This window comes from Camelus bactrianus, chromosome 15 (genome assembly GCF_048773025.1).
Source record: "Camelus bactrianus isolate YW-2024 breed Bactrian camel chromosome 15, ASM4877302v1, whole genome shotgun sequence".
NCBI classification, from domain to species: domain Eukaryota; kingdom Metazoa; phylum Chordata; class Mammalia; order Artiodactyla; family Camelidae; genus Camelus; species Camelus bactrianus.
In genome coordinates, this window is record NC_133553.1 from 44,125,818 (window position 1) to 44,147,483 (window position 21,666).

The following is a 21,666-nucleotide window of genomic DNA, read 5'->3' on the forward strand; positions in this document are numbered from 1 at the left end:
AGTTCTAAAGCACGTTTACTAAAAATGTATCGAACTTCCTTCAGTCTTTCATACTCCAAATCCCCAGACTTTCCCAGTCAGAAACTAGAAAGCAGCATTGCATAATGAGTAGAATGCGCAGAAATGAAAAAGCCTTAGAAAGCTGAATCCTCTTATTTTATCAAAGAGGACACAGCAGCCCAGAGGGGTTACATGGCTTTCCTAACGTCAACAAAGCTGGTAGGTGGAACTCGGCTCTAATTCATATCTCAATATTCTTTCGTCTACACTCTGAGGGATGTGGTGGTTAAGGATCGGGGTGTGGGAGGAATCAGACCACTCTGATTTTCCTGTTCATCATAGTCAAGAAGTAGTAGAAGTTTAAAAGGAAAAGAAAACAAAAACAAAAAAAACCCTAACAGGAAAAGGGGCGGGGGGTTGGTCTTGTCTGTCTTTTTTCTATGCTAAGTGCTACTGCCTGAGTCGTCACCCAAAGTAACAGAAATGAACAGGCCAAGCCATAGCTGGTGTTTTAGGTCTTTGTGTTGTCTTGAGGAGATCACTGAAGCAAATTATTGTTCTATAAACAGATTAGTCCAATTTCTCTCCACAAAGCTATCTCACTGGTAGTGGGTAAGTATTCTAAGATAAGCATAAAAACCCAGACCGAAATCAAATTACATATGCTGTATACCCAACTAATTGGTCATTAGACTATTTTGTACCACTAAATCAGGTTCCCTGACTACAGAATGGCTTTCCGATGGCTTCGTGCATCTACCTAACTGTGGTAACACAGAGCTATTTTTTGTTGAGTTCTGATTATATTACTTATGTTACTTGGAAAATGTTACCTTCCTTTCCTCAAACTCTTTCAGTATGGTTATTTTTCCTTAAAGATTTTTCCAAATCTTTATTATTTCATTAGCTAAATTTTCCACTCCATTCATTCTTTGGTCAAGTATTGTGTTTATTATTTCAAGGTTCATGTTTATTATTTCAATTAAACTAAACAGTGACAGATGTGCAGGAAGGTTCTGTGCATGTGCACACACATTTAAAAAAGGGAACACAGCCCTGAAGCATGGAGAAATTTTAAGCTTTAAAAATGATTTGCCCAAATGAGATCCAGTGAGAAAGCTACATATCAACAGAAGCCGTCTTAACCTCCCTCACCACTGTCAAACACTGTTGAGGTCTACTGCCAGCTAAAACATCAGGGGGCTGTTCTGAAGCCTCGGCTGCAGGCATATGCAATAAGAATGACCAAGACTAAACTGAATTACCAATCAGAAGGCCATAGGGAGAAGGGTAGGATACAGTGGATTAAAAGAAGTGGTTAGAAAGATGTACCAAATTGTTGGTTCTCTTAATATTTAACATAACCATTCTCTGAGATCAAGGAGAAAAAAATTAATATTAAAAACTCTGGGAACTTTGCCAACAAAGCTGAGATAGAATTTATTCACTAAGAACAAGATTCCTCTGTTATTGAGTCTAAATGACTCAGTATTACTATGAGAACTTTAAAAATGAGTATTCAAAGTTCCAGAAAGAAGGTAACATCTGACTCAACTATGGAGTAGGCTTAAAAATAAAAATTCAGGGGTCACAAACCAAAGACACAAAGATTTAGACTTTAAATAATCCACTATAGAAACGGGAAAGTTAAAGGATTTTTTTTCTCTTTATAAGTATTAATATGGCTTCCCAGAGTGGATGACCACTAGTTATTCTTTAACTATTAATACTTCAAATAAAATTCATAGGACATTCAGAAATAAAAAGTGTCATATTTAGACACATTTACCAAAGGAGATGGAATTAAAGGCGCAGACAAGATTATGTACTTTTTATTTACAGTTGAATGACTTTTTCCCCAAATCTCATACATTACATTCTAGATTTATTTCTTGCTCAGTTGCATATTCTTAAGAGATCTGGTCTTTCATTTTCCAGTAAAGTAGAGGGAAATTATTTTTTCACCATTATATTTCAATTGTTCATAAGACGTTTTCTGTTGAATTTGAATTGTAGTAGCTATAATTAACTGATGAAAGTTGAAGTACATATTTAAATTACTTCTGTCCACCGTAATTGTTGACATCCATGAGTCAGCACTAGCATTTTATGACAAAAAACAGCTAAATGTCATTAGTTCATTTTTTTCAGGCCAATAATGTGAAAATGATTGTAATTAGTGTAACAAATATCTGTAGGTTAAGCTATATTTCAGTAAGCAGAGCAATTCCATAAACTGAAGAGCAAGACAATAGCAAGTGCTCAGGAACCTACCTTCTAGATTTAGAATTGTAGACAACAATTTAATCCCCTTAGAGTTAAGCTTTTAATTTATGGGTGAATTAATGAATGGTAGATTCCCCAGTTTAGCACTCTAGTTTAGGATTATGTTCATTTTCATTGAAAGAACAACTTAAAATACTAAGATCATAGAGAGAAAATAAGCAAATGTGAATTTCATCAGAAACTTGAATTTAGAATTGTAACTTTAATGCATTTAACCACTCTAATCAAATGCTTAAGCAGGTAATTACGAACAGGCAGATAATTGTGTTTTTTAAAGAGTGCATGAATATTTCATCAAACTCTAAACAGAAAGCACCATACAAGAAAATCAGATTCTAGAAAATTAACACAGCTTGTGCCTGTGCGTGCACGCGTGCACATACTCAAGTGTGGCTTACAAAAAATTCTCAGAAAAAAAAGAACAGTGTCTGCCATTCTTATTTATTCTTAGATGATTGTTTAATACTGAAGTCAGTTTACATGTGAAGACATTTTGAATAATCCTATTAAAAACCAATTCAAACAAATGTGGCTCATGTTTAACTCTTCGGTTATTTATCCATTAATCTCTTTAAGTGCTTCCTTCCTTAACACAGCTGTAGTTCAAGAGGTGGCCAGCAGTTGGCCTCCATTTTAGTGGATTTCCATGAAAGCCCAGATTTCTTTCTGCAAACTTTAAAAATGCTATCTGCCTAAATAACTTTTTCATAACTTAAGTGCTTATAAAAGGCTTTCAGAATGATCCAAAAGAAACACATTTTCTTTTAAAAATAAAAACCAAACAAAAGGAAGCCACACACACTGTAAAGATGTTCTCTGTGAAACATTCTGTTCAGCAGATCTGAAATGTCTCCAAAGGGATCAAGAACCACTTGGTTTGGAAGCAACAGTTGGGAACTCATAACAGGATGGTTAAAAGCCAACAGTGACAGCCATAAGGAGATCTTTAAAGCATATTAAGAGTGGCTGAGATACCAGGCACTGGGCCTTGCCTAGTCTCCCCACTTAATCTATTTGGAATGCCTTCAACTGTACTTTCAACCACATAGTACAGTTGTTCAAAAGCCTCTGACCACGGTCCTCTCTTCTTTTTTCCTTTTAAGCTCTTCCCTAAAGACTGCAATCCTACTAACTATGATGTTTATGAAGACAGTTCATAAATCTACATCTATGTTTCTGTAATATCACCCAAACTAATCCCCTATCTCCAAGTTCTGACTTATATATTTCTGCCAGGATATGCCACCATCATCCACACTCAACACATACAAAACAAATGTATTCATCTTGATCCAACTAATTACCTCTTTCAGTCTCCATGCCTTTGTTATCATCAATCCCATTTTTCTGGTCACCAGAAATTAATCTGCAGGGACAGTCATGGACTCCCTGGTGACACAATCAGTTTGGTTCATGTGGTAGATTACATTCTTCAAAGATGGCCAGTGCAGTATCTCCCAGCCCACACTTATTTCTACAACATGATCTTGCCACTTCACCATGGTAAAGTCTAATCCCTCTCATCTTGAATCCAATTGGCCTTAAGGCTCACTTAGAACCAAAAGAATGTAACTGAAGCAATGCTATGAGACTTCCAAGGCTAGGTCAGAAAAGACCACACAGCTTCTGCCTGTTCTCTTGGAATACTCTCTCTGGAGGATGCCAGCTGCCATGTAAGAATTTCAACTACCCTAAGACTGCTATGCTGAGAGGCCACGTGTAGTCCCAACTAGGCCCTGTCTTCTAGCCATCCCATGAAGGTGTCACAAATTTGAGTAAAGTTGTCATGAACCCCCTAATCAGTTCATCTACCAGCTGAACACCACTAGCTGAATTCAGTAAATACACCAAGGAGAAGAATCACCCAGCTATGCACTGTCTTAATTCTCGACACATAAAATCATGAAATAATCCACAGCTTCCTTTCTAAGCATTCAAAATATCACACATAGAGTTTTTACTCTGTGGGGCTGAATGTTAACTGAGACGCCACTTCCCTCCCTCCATTCCCAGAGCCACGGTCACAGAGGAAGTTCTCAGCACCTCAGCTCTGATTGTTGTAACTGATGCTAGGCTCCCCTCACTTCAGTCTGTCATTACAATCTATCTAACCTAATACTTCCAACTGAAAAGCTACTTTAATGCACCAACACCATAACCAATGTCAATCTCATAATGTTTTACATTTCTATTAAGTTTTATATTTCTATTAAGTTTTATAATGCAAAAGGGTCTTTGTAAATATCTATTTTACTTGATCCACATAACAAAAGCCAGAGAGACTTGGCAATTAGGGCAAATAGTCTTTATCTTATTTTATAGATGAAGAAATCAGAGGCTAAGGAGATTAACTTTTGTACAATCTCATTGCCAGTAAATAGAATGGATATAAGCAGAACTAAGACTGTGTCATAATCGCTATTTCTCTCTTCCACATGCCTCCTGTGATCTATTTCAGATCAGAAATCTTCAATGGCTCTCTCTGTCCCTACTACAACAAATCTACTTTCCAGGTATCCATAATTTGCCCTCCATCTATACAGTTACTTGGCATTGCCTACTAACTCTACCGCCATCACCACCATCACTCCACTCAGACTGGCTTATTTCCTCACCTAACAATATGCCATGCTGACTCTAGCCTCTGAATATTTGTTCACAAAGTCTCCTCCTTTCTCCTCCTACCAACTGAAACCTTACTCACGCTCTAGTCCAAATTCTACCTCCTCCGTTAAGCCCTACCAGCCTACCCTTGTGGCTTTCTCTCTCTGCTATTCCTACAGAATTTGTAAATTTTACCCAAATTTTGACAGTTATATTCAGCTAACACACATCCATACAGGCCAAGATGTTGGGTGCTTATAGCCAGTGTCTGTTGTGACCGATGAGTGCCCATGACATACCATTTGTTAAATATTTTGAACTTCATCCCTGCTTATTTCCCCAACTAAACCATAAGCTCTTTGAGAACAGGAACCCTGTCTCATAAAGAAGTATTGTATCCTCCAAACCAAGCACTAAGTACTAAGCACACAGCTAGTGTTCAATATACATATCTGCTAATTGATTTGAAGGGAGTGAAGTGTGTTGTGTTGTGAGAAAAAAAATATTCTTAAGTCATGTCTACACTGGAAAGAAAGAGTTGAAAAGATAGCAAAATATTTTCAAGATCAGCAGTTTAATGTCAGGGACATTTTTTTATGTACCATTTAAAGATATTCTGTGCAGGCCATAACTGCCAAAATGTTTTATAAATGTTTTTACCAGGAGTGTGAAAAAAATGTTTTAAAAATATTCAAGGAGTAGATGTCTTAACAGCCCAAAATAAAATGTTTGCTGAGGCTACAAAGCTGGCAGAACTCTGCTTCATTTCAAAAAGTTTCCAGGCAATGGAAATGTTTTCCTGGAAAATACTACCTTTTATTTAGAGAACACTTGCCATGAACACTTAGTCATTAAGTAATTTAAGGTTTCCTCACAAGCTCTTTGGAGGAAATCTATTATGTGAATGAATGAAATTATCGGCACCTATAATGTCGAAAAAAATACATTTGTGTAAATATATGAACTCTACCTAAGTATTTTTCCAAGTAAGGGGGAAAAGTCTTTTATACTTTCTGGTCTATTTACTGTTCTTTCAATTTTTTTATGAGATAAAATTACAAAGAAAAACACAAAATCCTTAAGTGTTTCTCTGTCTGTAATATACACAAATCCAAAAAACTAGAGGGCTTATTTTAGTCTACGTGTCAAATAATTTTCAAACAGACAAAACAGTCATTTCATTCAGTGAAAATAAATGGTAACTGAAAGGTATTTTTAGCAAAATCTTTTGAGTTTGTGTCAAATCACCTTTCAATGAGAGAGAGACCCAGTTTGGACATTTTGCTCCATCATCTGCAGTAAATCATACAATGAAACCTAAGAAAACAATTTTTTCCAAGAGTTCTGAAGCCAACTAAGTCATATTCTTTTAAACATCAAAAGACACAACTGAATTCTACTTGGAGCACATGGTTTGTACATTTAGTCTTTTTAAAATGTACACAAAAGGATATTTGCTTTCTTTTACCTGTTAAGTATTTCAGTAAGTTTCACAAAGCCAGTATAAGCCAGTTCAAATGCTCCTCTGTGCCTGGACTGTAGAAGGTGTTGTTTAAAGTAAGCTCCTATTTCTTTTACCTTCAAAACAAAATCAAAAATAAATATTCGATTTATGCTGACATTGACAGATATATTTATGTCAGTAACATCATTTAGAACTCAGGTCTAGATGCCCATCCATTTAGCACCTACTATGTGACAGGCAGTATTTTAAGCATTTTTATAATATCACAATTAATCCCAATAGTTGCATGAAATAAGTGTTATTATTATCTTTTTTAAATGGGGGGGAGGGGGAATGAGACCCAGAAAGGCCAAGTAACTTATTCAAGATCTCACAGCAAGTAAGTGGTAGAGCCAGTACATAAACCCAGGCAATCTGGCTCCAGAGTTGGCCATGGTTAACTGCCACCCTTGAACTGCCCTCCCTACACCAGCCTCACGAACCTCACTGTGATCACTCTGTTACCTTGTACCATCCAGCACCAACAGCAAATCACACACGGTGACAACCCTCACACACCTAGGCCTAGGTGAAATCATTACCTTTTTTTTCTCTTCAAAAATTTTTTTTCTGTTGTAGTTGAAATACACATAACATAAAATTTATCATTTTAACCATTTTTAGGTATACAGTTGAGTGGCATTCAATATATTCACTCTGTTGTGTGACCATCATCCATCTACAGAATTTTTTCACTTTCCCAAACTGAAGCTCCAACCCATTAAACAATACTTCTGATAATTACCTTTTAGCGATACACAAATGTTATTGGCCATGCAAGATTTAGTGCAAAGGGCCTCCTGAAAATGGACAGGCTTCCACTCTGAGTCAGAACCATGGAACTTTCCAGAACGCTACCCAAACGCTCTCTTATATGCTGCCTTTCTCCATGCGAGTTTAAACAAATAAAAAATATGACAGTGTATCTTAAAGAAGACATGACTAACAATTAGCTGTTGATGAGGTTTTGTACAGCATTACCTGTTAAATTGGTTGGGATGAATGTATTTTTATACCATTAAAATCTGGTGGCTGATAAGCTTTAGAAAATTCAGATTTTGTATAAAACTCAGGACCAAAGCTACAACTGGCTCTCTCTTGATCTCTTGATCCAGGTCTCCCCAGGGATCACAGAATGATGAAAAAGCAAGCTAACCCAAGATAGCTCAGATATGCTTATCTAGAAAGTTTCCACTTCAGCACAGTGACTAATATTCAGCACACATTAGAGATGATAAACAGTAGAAAGAGCAGTTAAATATGTGACCACAGGGAACTGTCTCAGTTTCTTCATCTATAAACTGGGAATAATAATAGCACTTGCCTCACAGACTGTGTGTTAAAAGGAGTTAATAAATCTAAAAGCTCAGAAGAAGCCTGTAACTTATAAACCAGTTCAGTTCTGTGTAAGCTCTGTCTAGGTTTCCAAATACAGAAAAGGTAAAGACATACTCTAAACTCAAAGTATATACAATTATACCAAGATGAGTGATAACATTTAAAGAAATAAGAATCAGATATGAGATCAAGAAAAAAATCAAAAACGGAGTAAATAACAGAAGTTTTAAAATTCTAACACTTCAATATCCCCAAAGAGTGACATGTGTTCTTCAGCAAAAGTTTTCAGGTGAAGATCTGATGACACCCCTAAATTTTCATACTTTTTATAGGCCACATACTACTAGTTGTCAAAAGTCAGTCAGGGTAAGCCTTATTATTCTACCTTCAATATGTAATTTCAGAGTATATTTTGAACAGAATTATCACACCCTAAATCTGACTTTAACACCCATGACAGACCTGAAGCTCAATAACCCTACAAAACAGAAAGAAGGAACACCACTTAACTAATTTTTTATGACCATCATTTCTATTACTAGAGAAATAAAAGAAGATTTCTAAAAAAGGTATTTTAAGCTAGAAAGGATAAAAACAGGAAGTCAGAGATGGGGTCTAACATCCTTATTTTTTTTTAAACATTACAGATACTAAAACATACTTCAGGAAAACGTAAATGTTACTGGTAAAGTGCTTTTCTGTGGACTTACAGCAGTTCACAATTTAGTTCTTAAGCAAAGATCAGATTTGCGTTGCTTCCTTTATCTTAACACTCTTCAAAGGGGCTTAAGTCAAAAACACATAATAAAATCAAAGACCTTAGAAGCATGACCAGTGGGTGGTCTCTTGTCTCAAGGGTAGACTTCAACCCTAGGTAATCTTGGCCTCATAAAACAGAATGAGGTTCTAAGGGCACAAGTGAGAGAGAGTTTTTCCTCGTTTCCTTTTTCACTTAATTTCCCAACAAACTCACCCATGTTAATACCCAGGCTTATTATGAATTTTTTCCTTTGAAGAGGGTATAAAATTTCTGTTAATCAGACAGTAAGTACTTCTTGAGCACCCTGCCAAGTGCTTAGAAGCTTAGCGCTGGGTAGACCCAGAAGAACAAAACAAGGTGCCTGTCCTTAGAAGGCTTTCAGTTCAGAGAAGACCAATAAGCTCTATGGTCCCCATTAGAAGCTTAACAGCATTAAGAAATGAAACATCTTTTTGCCTTGAAATAAATTATTAGAAAAAGCTTCATGGCCAGACCTTAAACAGGATATACTTGGGTGAACCAATATGGAAACGGATAATTAACATAAGAAGAAGCTAGGATACTAGAATGAGCAAACAAACACTTATTAAGTACCTGATACCTGTCAGACACGTTACTGGGTCTTTTTATGTGAATGAAAAAAGACTATACACGAGAGTGATAGTAGACCTGGCTGAATGGCCTCGAGGTATCATACCAGAAGGCAGCAGAAGACAGGGCTGCAAGGTAGGGAGGTACCCTATCACAACGGGGGGGAAGAGACAGCAGGGGCAATGCGGTCCATGAGCAGATGGACCAGGAAGAGGCCATGCTGACACCCTCCTCTTGGATGATCAGACTACAAGGAACATACTTAATGCTGTAGAAACTTATGACAAGAGTAGAACAAGAAGAATGTTTAAATTTAACTTAAAAAATAAAAAGTCCTCTGAAAACTCAACTTAATTGCCTTTCAATCTATTAGATACCACTAAATTCCTATTCATAGTTCACAAAAACTTTTCTTTTAATATGGATGGTGTCTTCACAAAATATTTTCTTAATAAGTAATATATACCTCAGAATTTTTGAAAGGGAATTAAGGTAAAAAAAGAACCAAAAAAAGCACTGATTTCTATTTTTAAAATTAAATTCTGGTCACTGTCTCTTTAAGTTTAGCATAGCCTTGCTCTAACTTTTCATAAAACCTAAGTCTATAGGCAAATGAGCATGTTTTATGGATTTACAGGGTGTAAATTTCCACAGGGAAGGACAGCTACATGCCATGTCTCCAGGCATCTATAATTCACCAGCAGACTAAACAGAGGAGCTAAGTGCTCATCTAGAGCATAAAATCCACAAAGGGCCAATGTAAATACATTTTTTATTTATCCTTTATCTATATACTAAAGAGAAATACAGTAGAAAAATCAAAGCCAATTCCCTTCACCATAAATTAGAAAGGCCACAAAGACTGAAGAATACAGGTCAGACATTTCTACAAAGAGCATGCATAGTGGTTAAAATCCGGGAATTCGAAGCCAAGAGGGCTGTGTTCAGGAACTCTACTCAGGCTCCTTACGAATACAGGCTGATAAAGCAACAGAGTTCCTTCATCTGTGAAATGGGGATAAAACTAGAACGTACTTCACAGATTATTCTCAGAAATAAATGGGATGATCCATCTAAGCATCTAGCAGAGTACCTGGCAGAGAGTAGCAATCATTATTGCTAACTGTCGACTCGTTTTTATTTTGTGTCACCTAGTAGTAAGACTTAATCCCTAAACCTTAAATTTTACTTTAAGACACAACCACTTTTTATAACCTTGGGAATGTCAACAGGAGATTCTAATTCCATTTTGGTTAAATGGAATAGTTTATAAAAGTTTACACTACAGTAAGATAATTAATGTTTTAAACTGGACATTCTCTACTACAGTGATTTCTTACTAACACTTGGGATTTCTTCAAAGCCCAAACACTATCCTCCTACATAATGATAACAAAGGCGATGGTTTTCTGGTATTCAGACATCTTCCTACCAGAATGTTTATTCTTTGCTTTCTGGCAAATTCTTAACCATGTGCCATTTTAACAACTGCCCTTTAGTCTGACTTTTTAAAATGAATTTCTGTCTTGTATCCTCTATTATATTTCTAAACCCTTTGAGGTCAGAGAACCACATGTTGTATTTCTTAATGTTCCCAGAACACCCTTGTAGTAAAGCAGTCAACAAACAGCTGACAAAATGATGTGATTATATGCTCAAGTTCATTTTACAGCTTAAAATGCTAACCTGCATTCAGCACAATTCAATGAATACTTATTCACAATTTCTAAAAAATAAACTTTGGTAAATACAAAAGACAATCTCTTTTAAGACTTATGCATGCTAATAATCTTACATCCCATTTACAGTCCATTAACAAAAATCTAAAACAGTAACAAAAGGTACTGAGGGAATGTGTAAACCCAGTTAGCCACATACATCATGAAAATTAGAACAGAATCTAAAGTAGGAGTTTAAAAAAAATTGCTGATTTCTAATTGTTGGTAATTATTTTTATTCACGTGATTTCTGTGGCAATAATTACTAGGAAGGGGAAAGCAGATCTGAAAAAAAAATCTATCCAAAAGCTTCTTTTTAGGAATATTAGGGAAAATATATAAACATATGAACTGATAGTCCAGGTAAAGGAAGTTGTTCAGAAAAATCAGTAGGTACTGGGTATCCGATATCCCATGGAAGGAGGACCAACAATGTATCAAGCAAAAGCTCTACATCAGCAAAACATCCAGCTTGAAACCCAGACACACGGCAGTCAGGAAGCTGTGAGATAAGGTTGCACGCACTGCTCTCCCTTTAAGGTTCTCGACTTACATCCCTCAAAGCTGGTTTTATCTCTGCCTCTTGTACAGGGACACCATGAAAGAGCCTTTCATTATGTGATTACAGTGCAGGAGGAAAAGTCAGACGTGCCTCTGAATGAACACATTTTCCTCTTGGTGAAGTCGTGGAGGACACACTGCTTCACAAGGAGTCATCTAGGGAAAATGGATCATTTGCTAAAAAGTTCAGTAGCAAGTTGCCTTACTGTACTATTGCTTGCAAAAAGCTGGTTGGCTATGGGAAGCAGGGAAAATTAAATTTTAAGAAGTTCAAGAAAAATTAAATGAGCAGTTCAGAACAAAGGCAGCACTGTGTTGTGTCAGAACACAGGCTGGGAGGCAGAAGAATTGGGTTCCTGTCCGAGAGCGGCCACAAACCAGCTTTGTGATCTTGGGCAAACCAGGTAACATCCAAGGGCTGCAGTTTCCCCTTGTGCGGAGGAGCTGGATAATATCACCTCTGTGGTCCTTCCAGCTCTAAGAGCTTGTGAACATAGCACTGAATACTCAGAATCATAAACAAGCACCAGCTCTGCTCCTTGGACAGCAGCAAAACCCCCTAAATCGTAGTCTCACTACCTGCTGGCCTGTTATAAACTCGGGATGGGCTTAAAGGAACTGAGTTCCAAAAGAAATCCTCCCTGCTGTCTACATTCAAGACCTCAAATTTCAAACTGTATAGAACAGCTTCCTTCATCAAGGGAAAAACAGATCACAGTTATGACTCCTGGGAGTAAGAAATCCAAGGTCCAAATTCTCCTCCACAACAGGGAGCACTGCCTGCAAGTCAGTTCACTGCCTCTGTCTCTGCTGGTCTTCTGTTGTCACATTCACCTACAGTGTTGACTCTCAAATTGGTAGCTTTGCCACTAAGGGCACAGAAGATCTAGCAATGCCAGGGCCACTATGCCCTTGGAAGGAAGGCAGACCTTAGGCATGGCCCAGCCACTCCAGTGTAAATTACATTCTTCTCTATCCTTCTCTTTTTAATTCTTAAAAGTACTAAGTATATGGGGGTATTTTTAAAGAAATTTCATGGAGCAAAATTTTATGTTTAAAAGTAGGAATCCTCTAGTAATACGAATAATACTAATTTCTTGATGAATTTAGATTTTCATTGACTAAATGCTCCTAAACTGAGGCTTTTTTTTTTTTTTTCAGTAAAATTCAGCATGATCAAGACTAAAGTTTTCCACAGAGCGCAGGGTTTCAATGTCAGAACAGTGCTATCACATACACTCTTGGTCACTCATTCAGTCACTAATTTCTTCTCACCATGTGCATGGCGACATGGAGAAATGACTGGACCGCATTAGAATGCAAACAGGTATCTTACAGAAAGGACTCTATTTCTTATTTAAGAAAACAGTCATTAGATGAGTTTTTTGGTTTATAGGAGCCTCTCTTTGTTATTGTTGTTGTTTTTACAAACATCTCTTTTATTTTATATTAATTTCCAGTTTTAAAAAACATTCCCAGTTTTCACATGGACATCCCACATAACTTCGTAAGATCTGAGTATTGTATAAAAGGTGTCAGGGCAGAATGATTTTCACAGGAAGCATTCAGGTCTTTCTCAGTTACAGTAAAAGCAAAACATGTTTCCCTTGGTTTTTTTTTTTTTTTTTTAATTAGCCAACAAACCCCCGAAACTAGATGTTTTAATTTGTCCTTGAAAAGTTGAGAAGTCAAGGGGCTCCAGCACATGTTTACTTCTTAGTAAGAAGGTGAACATCAGTGAAGTCATCATTAATCATAGCTGGATTCCTCAGCAAAGATGTTGGCATTGGCACTCTAGCCAGTCACCAGCAATGACTGCAAGGAACTCTAGGACACTACCGCCTATTTGATTTGGAAGAGAATAAGGAACATAATGATGCCAGCAGCGGCCTGTTCCCCTTTGCTGTTCTCCATCTCAGAGGCTTGCAACATCACAAACCCAGCTGTTAACCAGATGCAAGCACATCAGCCACAGAGAGTGTGAGAATAAAAATATTCGCATTATTTCCATGGAACTAGTCACGTGGTTGTTACAGAAATAATCAGCATTACCAAACTACAATATTTGTTTTGTTCTTAAATGCTGTAACACCCTATGGGAGAAATTACCTTTATTTGAAAAAGGTTAAAAATGAAAGTACATGTCATATATCTTTCCTGGAAAATGGTGGGAAAATAGATTTGTTGAAACCATATGGAAAGGAAGGCGGGATCAATTAAAAACAGAAATCTAATAAATCTAAAATATTTCCAAATGAAATGCTTGTGGTAAGCTAATTTCTTGTAAACACTGCACTCAAGTCACTTGAACAGTCCCAGATGGTGAACTAGCTTTGTGGTCTTAAAATAAAAGTCAGCCAAAAAAAAACCAAAGTAACTACGACTTTATCATCAATGTAGATGGAAACATGAGATCCATTATCAACCAATATACTACTTTTTTTTTGCAAATTTTAAGAGGCTTGTGGAGTTTTACTAAGTAGACAGTTTCATTTATTTTTGCATTTTAAATTTGTGCATGTTAAATGGAGAAATAAAAGTTGAAACAACAACACTGCAGTTAAAAGTAAGGTAAAATTCTAACATTATTTATATAACTTAGAAAAATTAAAATAGTTCTAAAAATACCACACTTTTGAAATGTATTGCAAGGTCTAATTTCTACAATTTAATGAACTTTCTTTAGCTGACATCTGTATAAGATTTCATTCAAGAAAAATGTTTTTCTAAAAAAAATTTTTAAGTTGGGTTATAAATAAAAGTTTGTGATTTTTGCTTTGACCAGAAATTATACCAGGCAAAGTAAACATCTACCCTACCTGCTCCACTGTCAATAATCCATCAGAAGGTCCTGGCACAGGCTGCATGGGCAGAAGCTGGCACAGTGAGCCTAAGAGCAAAGCGACTTCCTTCATGCTTCTCCAACAACATACCAGCACCATCTGAGCAGTTACATCACATGTTTTTCCTTCTTTACCTTAAAAAAAAAAAATCTATTGCAACACTAGGCACTTGATTACTCATAACCCAGGTTTCTTAGAACAAGCTTATTCATAATTTCCCCAAGAATAATCTGCTTGAACAAACCAATCTGTCATGTGCTATATTTATTCAGGAGAAAATCAGTAACATTTGTTGAGCATGTGCTATGAGTAGGAATCACGCTAAGTATTTTTTTAATATACTTTGTAAAGTAAATTTCAAAATAAAATACAATATTATTCTAAAACTAAAGTCTAATCTTAGTAAACTAATGAAACAAACTCTCTCTGCCTTTCCGTTATCCATACAATATGATTATAATAAATATATTTCATTATTTGTTTTGGTGAGGGTGGCTCTATATGAGTAAAGGAGTAGAATAGGCCCTTCAGAATCAAAGGAAAATACAACTTCTCTTTCAAAATATATTTAAATTCCATGGTCAATAAGCTATAATAATTCTTACTCTGTTTTTCTAGCTTTAGGAATATTTTAGCACTGACATTAAAAAAAAAAAATCCAAAACAAACTCTTAAATTTAAAAGGCAAGTTAATAAAACAATCTTAGTCTTTTAAGAGCCCACTACACTCAAAGGATAAATGTGCATACACTTAAATACATAAAATAAGTCCAAAACAATGTACACTAAAAAGGGAAGCCATGGGATTGGGGAGGAAATAAGAAAATAAAACAAAATTAATTTGTTTTTAATTCATATTTATCTCTGTATTGTTTGAAACTATTGTAACAAGCATACATTTACATTATTTTGTGTAATTAAAAAAAAAAAAACCACAGAGAAATTTTTACAAGACAATATCCCCATCTAGTGGAGACTGTTGAATTTGTTATAAATCAATAAGCTATCACTGCTTCTGATGATTTTTCACAGCATTATAGAAAATTATAAAATAACTAGTGAGCAAATAAGCAGGAAGAATTCAAATTCTGGAGGCTTGGTACAACAGAGCAGCTCACATTTCACTGAATCATAAAGTTTGCTTCCTTTAAAAAGCTGCCTGCCTGGCTAAGAGGGCCCACACAGCACAGAACCATACTGCTGGGAGAAGCAGACTGCTGCCCAGACCCAAGTTCACTGTGCGTCACTGCTCCTGCATCACCTGGCTGGCAAGACAAGTTTCAGCACTCAAAGGCTTTTCTTTTTTTTAATGTGTGTTTTTTGGGTTGTGGTTTTTTGTTTTTTTTTTTTTTTTTTTTTTTTGAGGAGGGAGATAATTAGGTTTATTTATTTATTTTTGATGGAGGTACTGGGGATTGAACCCAGGATCTTGCACATGCTAGGCACACATTCTACCACTGAGCTATACACTCTCCCCTCAAAGGCTTTTTGTTGTAGCATCTTATATACTGCACTGGGCCATACCATCTTCTGGTAAAAGTCATAAACTCATTCCCTAAAATAAATTATTTATAAGCTCAAAAAAGACTTTATTTCCTAGAAATGTCCTGCACAAATATGCAGCCCCTGATTCACTACAGAAAAAAAGGGCATTTTTTACACTGTACTTGTCATTTAAATACTGACAACAATATAAACTTTATATATGCTACCTTTGATTTCTGTGGAAGCATCAATACTTGGCATACTGGCATTCAAGTCCTCCAAATCAAAGCTATCACATTCTTTCAATATTTTGGCTTGATTGAAATAATCATTAGTATCTCGTGGCTGAATCTCATTCAGAATCGTCTGTAAGCGGCTTGCTGATTCTGAGGGAGAGAGATGAGAGTACCTAAAGCCCCAGTCCCATATCACACGCAGATTTCCCTTGGGGGTATTTTCCCTCAAAGAGTTTGTAACTTTCAATACTTGATAATTAGTGCTATTAGAAGGAACTCACAAAGTGGATGCTATGAAAATTATTTACATAAAATCTTCCCATGACACTTGAGTGTACTTTTAAAATATAACATATATCTTAAACAGGGTGAAGATAGGAGAAAAAAACACAACAGAAACTATACACAGGACAAAGGCTGCCATCTCATTTACGCTACTTTTCTTAACATTGTCAAAGAATCTCAAATAAAGTGCACAACTGGATGAAGAAGAGCAATAAACTTCAATGCATTTTGTGTTAAGGGGTAAGAAACCCCACCACCAACAGAAACAACCTTTTACAAGCCCAGGAGTATCATGAAGACTCCTTCTTTGAAATGCAGTATATTATATAATATACTGCTTTCTAAGTATGATTTATAGTCCTAGTGCTATATTCAGCTTCATTTTTACTCCTTAAGCACTCACTGGATTAGGAAATGTACACTCCATGAGCAATGCTTTCTCCACTGCTGAGCTGCCAGTGCCAGGAACACAAACTGGCTCATGGCAGAAGTGCAGTACCATGGGCTGAAGGGATTTATGGATGACTAGGTAATAAAGAGCTAGCCAGGCTCAGCGTTTTAAAGAAAAAAATAACACTAGGTAATCACCTGAAACCAATTAAAAAGTCAAAGAATGAGTATTTACAGTATACCTATTATATACACTTGCATTTTAGGTACTATGGGAATTACAAAGACCCAAACTGCTATCATAATAATTCAAGTAACATCTTATGCTCACTTGTGGCTTCCGTGAAATTTTGCCAAAAACAGATTTTGACAGCTGTGAAAAAGTAACACCAGCCCAAATGGAAATCACAGAAAGACTAAGAAAAAAAGGGATGATCAGAATAAAATTTTAAGATCACTAAAGTATTTTAAATAAAAGGGAGCAGGGAGGGTGGGCAAAGCACAAGGGTTAAGTCACCCATTCACTTCTGTGGCTTTCAGGGGAGACTTTTTTCAAAGAATTCAGAATGCATGGCAGATAACATGGGAAAGATACAAGAAAAATGGAGACAGAGGAAAAACAAAAGGCAAAATTAAGGAAAAGTCAGTGGGACATAAGCAATTTCTGAGACCAACAGATATTTTAAATTTTTAATAAGGAACAGAATTTTAGCATACTCTGATGGCCCTACCCACAATTGCTGACAAACACTCAAGATTTCCCATCAGAATATACTGATACTTGCCTGATCCAGATATTAGCTATATGACTGGATGTTCTTTATTCCCATGCACTGTTTAAGTAGGAAAACTAAACCAACAAATTTTTGCATTTAAATTATTAGCCAAAATAAATAAGTAACTGTGTCTTGGTATCATGAATCATCACCAACCTTCTAACTCATTTTTAGTAAAGAACAAAATGTAACATTTTCTATGCAACTACACAACTCTAGGTTACTTTAATTATCAGCACAAAGTATTATACTGTATGATGCACTGTGTGTTTATGATATATTCAGTTTGTTTTTTAAGATAATCCTCTCATTTCTGCTCCAAAATGCATTCACCAACTTTATTTCAACACCAAATGCAAATTTACTTTATGATTTTCGACGTGTTCAGAGGAACACTCAAGCTAATATATACACCTTTAACAGTCATTCCCTTCCAGTCCAGTTGCAGTACAGGTACAGTAATCCCTCCCTTATCTACAGTTTTAGTTACCCTCAGTCAACCACGGTCTGAACTACTAAAAGGAAAATTCTAGAAATAAACAATCCATAAGTTTTAAACTGTGTGCTGTTCTGAATAGCGTGATGAAATCTCCCATTACCCCTCTCCATCCCACCCGGGCTCGCCAACATCATAGTCTGCAGCTAACATCCAACTATCAGCTTGAAGATTCAGGATCACCTGATGCAGATAATCCTTCTGACGTTATCTCCAGGAGGTCAACAGCAGCCTAACACTGCGTCACAATGCCTATGTCACTCACCTCAACTTCACCCTCTCATGCAGGCATTTCATCGTTTCACATCATCACAAAAAGTAGGGTGAGCACAATATAGCAAGATATTTTGAGAGAACAGAGAGAGGCCACATTCACAGAACTTTTATTACAGTATCTTGTAATAATTGTCCTATTTTATTATTGATCATGGTTGTTCATCTCTTACTGTACCTAATTTATAAATTAAACTTTATCACAGGTATGTATGTATAGGAAAAAACAGTTTGTACAGGGTTTGGTACTATCCACACTCACAGGCATCCACTGGTGGTCTTGGAACAAATTCCTCTCAGATAAGGGGGGACTGCCACATACATATGCCACCTAGGGCATCCTAGGCACTGAATTTAGTTCCTATACTTTCAGAAATTGTTCATTCATTGATTTATTCATTATAACAACTATTTACTGTGTACCAACTTCTGCCAGGCACAGAGGTGGAAAACATAGACAAGATCCCTGTTAAACTGCAACAACTCCATGAAATAGAAATCTGTTGGACGGGGAGAGTGCTAAGAGACAAGACTGGCAAGGTTGCAGGGGTGAAGCTATTACAGAACCTGGTCTAAGATCACTAAAGTATTTTAAATAAAAGGGAGCAGGGAGGGTGGGCAGAGCACAAGGGTTAAGTCAAGATTGTGTGTAACATGATGAATTATATGATTAAAAAAGATTACTCTGGATGTAGTAAAAAGGAAATGGAAGGAGATAAGAGTAGATGTGCAGAAACTAGAGTAGTCCAAACAAGAGAGGATAAGAGTCTGGAGTAAGGTAAGAAAATGCAGATAAAAGGAAGAGAGATTTGAGAGCTATTTGAGGGGTACTACTGAGAGAATGTGGAGACAAGCTAGACGTAAGGAGCAAAGGGGATGTCAAGTAGCCCTAGACTCCTGACTTGCATAAATAGATGTCTGGTAGGGCCATTTCCAAAGACACAGGGGTTGGGAAGGAAAAGACAGATGAAAGTTCATGAGTTCAGTTTTGGGCATTTTGAGTATCTCCTCCATTTTTTTAAATTAAATGGTCTTTGCATGCCAAATGGTCTTCCTCTATTCCTCTATTCTAACAAGTTGCCTGCTCTGACTGAACTGCATCAACTGTTACCTCTCTAACTCATATTGTCCTCTCCCCTTGTCTCAGCAATTATCTGGCAGGTTGTGCTCTGAAATTACCACATTATAAAACCCAATTTACCCCAGAGGAGGAAGTACGTTGCTCTTCACTTGGTTATTTATTTATTTTGGTTATTTTTCAATAGTTAAAAACATTGCTAAAAAGGCAGAAATCTCATTAATCATCATAATAATGTCTTTTTCCCCTGTTTAGCCTCTGTTGCTCGCCAAAGAAATGAGTAGGGAAAAAAATATAATAGTTCTGTCTTTCTTCGCTTACTGACCTGCATCAGTGTCCATTGGGATGAGGCCTTCCGGGGAGGAACTCTGAATCACTGGTGACACCACGGCGGAAAGTCTGTAGGACATCACAATGAGCTTCTCCACCACGGGTCTCCACTCACTGACCAGCTGCAGGCTGCTACAACAAGGATGTTAGGGTAATTTATACTAAAAACAAAAAAATTATATTTTTAAAATGGAAATTAATAGATAAAAGGAGTCAAAAGAATTTGGGTTTCAAAACTGTGCAATCTATGAAATACTGAAGCCTTTAAAATATATGTATACATGTACTTTTTAAAATCTAATTATTAATTATCTTTAAGGCAATATGTTGCTTTCCTAGAACACATTCCACTAAGTTTAAAGCTCAGAAGTGCATACTGAGGAGGCGCTGTGGATACTTACTTTAGAGATAGCTTCTGCAAAGCTCCTGTTATACAGTGGACTCGCCCGTACATTGGAAATGATGCTGCTGCCTGAAGTAAAGAATTTTCAGCCTGAGAGATTTCTTCTTCAAGATTTTCCAACAAGCATTTGATAACTAGAAAAAGCAAACAAAACGTCAAAATATTGCCAGTTTAGAAACACATATAAATTTGGGAACAGAACAGTTCCCATGAAAACACCAACTCAATTGTACTTCACACTAGAGGTTTTGAATGGAAAAAGGGAAGTTTCAAGGTTATCTAGCCTGTTATCCATCTCCAGTTAAGGGAGAACTGTGTCTTCCCCTAACTTCCTGGATCCATTGACAGCATTCACTCTGGACCATTCCTTCTAGACATCCTCCATCAGGGTTATCAGACCCCAGGCCCATGTACTATTTGGAAAGTTTTTTAAAAAGATAATGGCTTTATTGAAATATAATTCATATACCATACAATTTATATACTTAAAGTATAGAAGTCAATGATTTTTAGGATATTCACAGCTATGTGCAATTATCACCACAGTGAATTTTAGAACATTTTCATCTTCACCCCTCAAAAAACTCTCACCCATTCCCAGGCACTCCCCTCCATGCACCTCTCAACCTCCCCAGCCCTAGGCAACCATGTACTTATTTTCTATTCCGAACAAACCATATAAACGGAATCATACAATCTGTGTCTTCTTTACTTTAGTCTAATGTTTTCAACGTTCATCCATACTGTAGCATGTATTAATGTTTCATTTCTTTTAATGGCTGGGTAACAGTCCATTGTATGAATATACCACATTTTATTTAACCATTTATCAGCTGAGGGACATGTGAGGTGTTTCCACTTCTTGGTTATTATGAATTATGCTGTTATGAATATTCATGCACAAGTTTTGTTTGGACATAGCTTTCATTTTTCTTAAGTATATGCCCATTATGCACAGAATGTTTGTGTCCCCCTTCCCTCCCCCTAAATTCATGTTGAAACCCCAACCTCCAATGCAATGGTATTTAGAGGTAGAATCTTTAGGAAGTAATCAAGTTAAGCTGAGGGCATGAGGTGGGACCCCCATGATGGGATTACTGTCCTTAACAGAGACCAGAACTTGCTCTCTCCTCTGTGTGAGCACAGAGCCAGAAGGCTGTTGTCTACAAACTAGGAGGAGAGTTCTCATCAGGAACCAAATCCGTCAGCACCTTAATCTTGATCTTCCCAGCTTCCAGAATTGAAAAATAAAAGCCTATTGTTTAAGCCACCCACTCTATGGTATCTTGTTATAGCAGCCTGAGCTGACTAAGAAAATGGCCAAGAGTGGAACTGCACAGTCATACGGTAATTCTATGTGTAACCTTCCAAGAAACCACCAGATTGTTTTCCAAAGGGGCCGGACCATTTTACATTCCCATCAACAGTGTATAGGAGGGATCCACATTCTCCACATGCTCATCAACACTTGTTATCATCTGTTTTTTTCATTATAGCCATCCTATTGAGGATGAAGTGCTTCCTCATTGTGATTTTTACTTGCATTTCCCTAACAGCTAATGATGTTGAGCATCTTTTCATCTGCTATTGTTCATATTTATCTTTTTTGGAGAAATGTCTATTCAGATTCTTTGTCCATGTTTTAATTTGGTTATTTTTTATTAATTTGACCCTTTACTAGTGAGTTGTAAAGGTTTTTTATATACTTT

The 21,666-nt window shown here is 36.6% G+C and overlaps 1 protein-coding gene across 3 annotated transcripts in view; it reads right to left on the minus strand.

The window, feature by feature from the left end:
- Positions 1 to 21,666, minus strand: part of THADA (THADA armadillo repeat containing) — a 286,797-nt gene that overhangs the window by 233,372 nt on the left and 31,759 nt on the right. For 2 of the 3 annotated variants that reach the window (XM_074378786.1, XM_010967713.3), the window contains exons 18-22: positions 19,956 to 20,091; positions 19,550 to 19,686; positions 15,918 to 16,076; positions 14,182 to 14,339; positions 6,359 to 6,468 (exon numbers count right to left, since the gene is read on the minus strand). In XM_074378786.1, coding sequence (XP_074234887.1) covers positions 6,359 to 6,468; positions 14,182 to 14,339; positions 15,918 to 16,076; positions 19,550 to 19,686; positions 19,956 to 20,091 — 700 coding nt within the window. The remainder of the gene's footprint in view (positions 1 to 6,358; positions 6,469 to 14,181; positions 14,340 to 15,917; positions 16,077 to 19,549; positions 19,687 to 19,955; positions 20,092 to 21,666) is intronic. The other variant, XM_074378785.1, reaches the window with a different exon arrangement.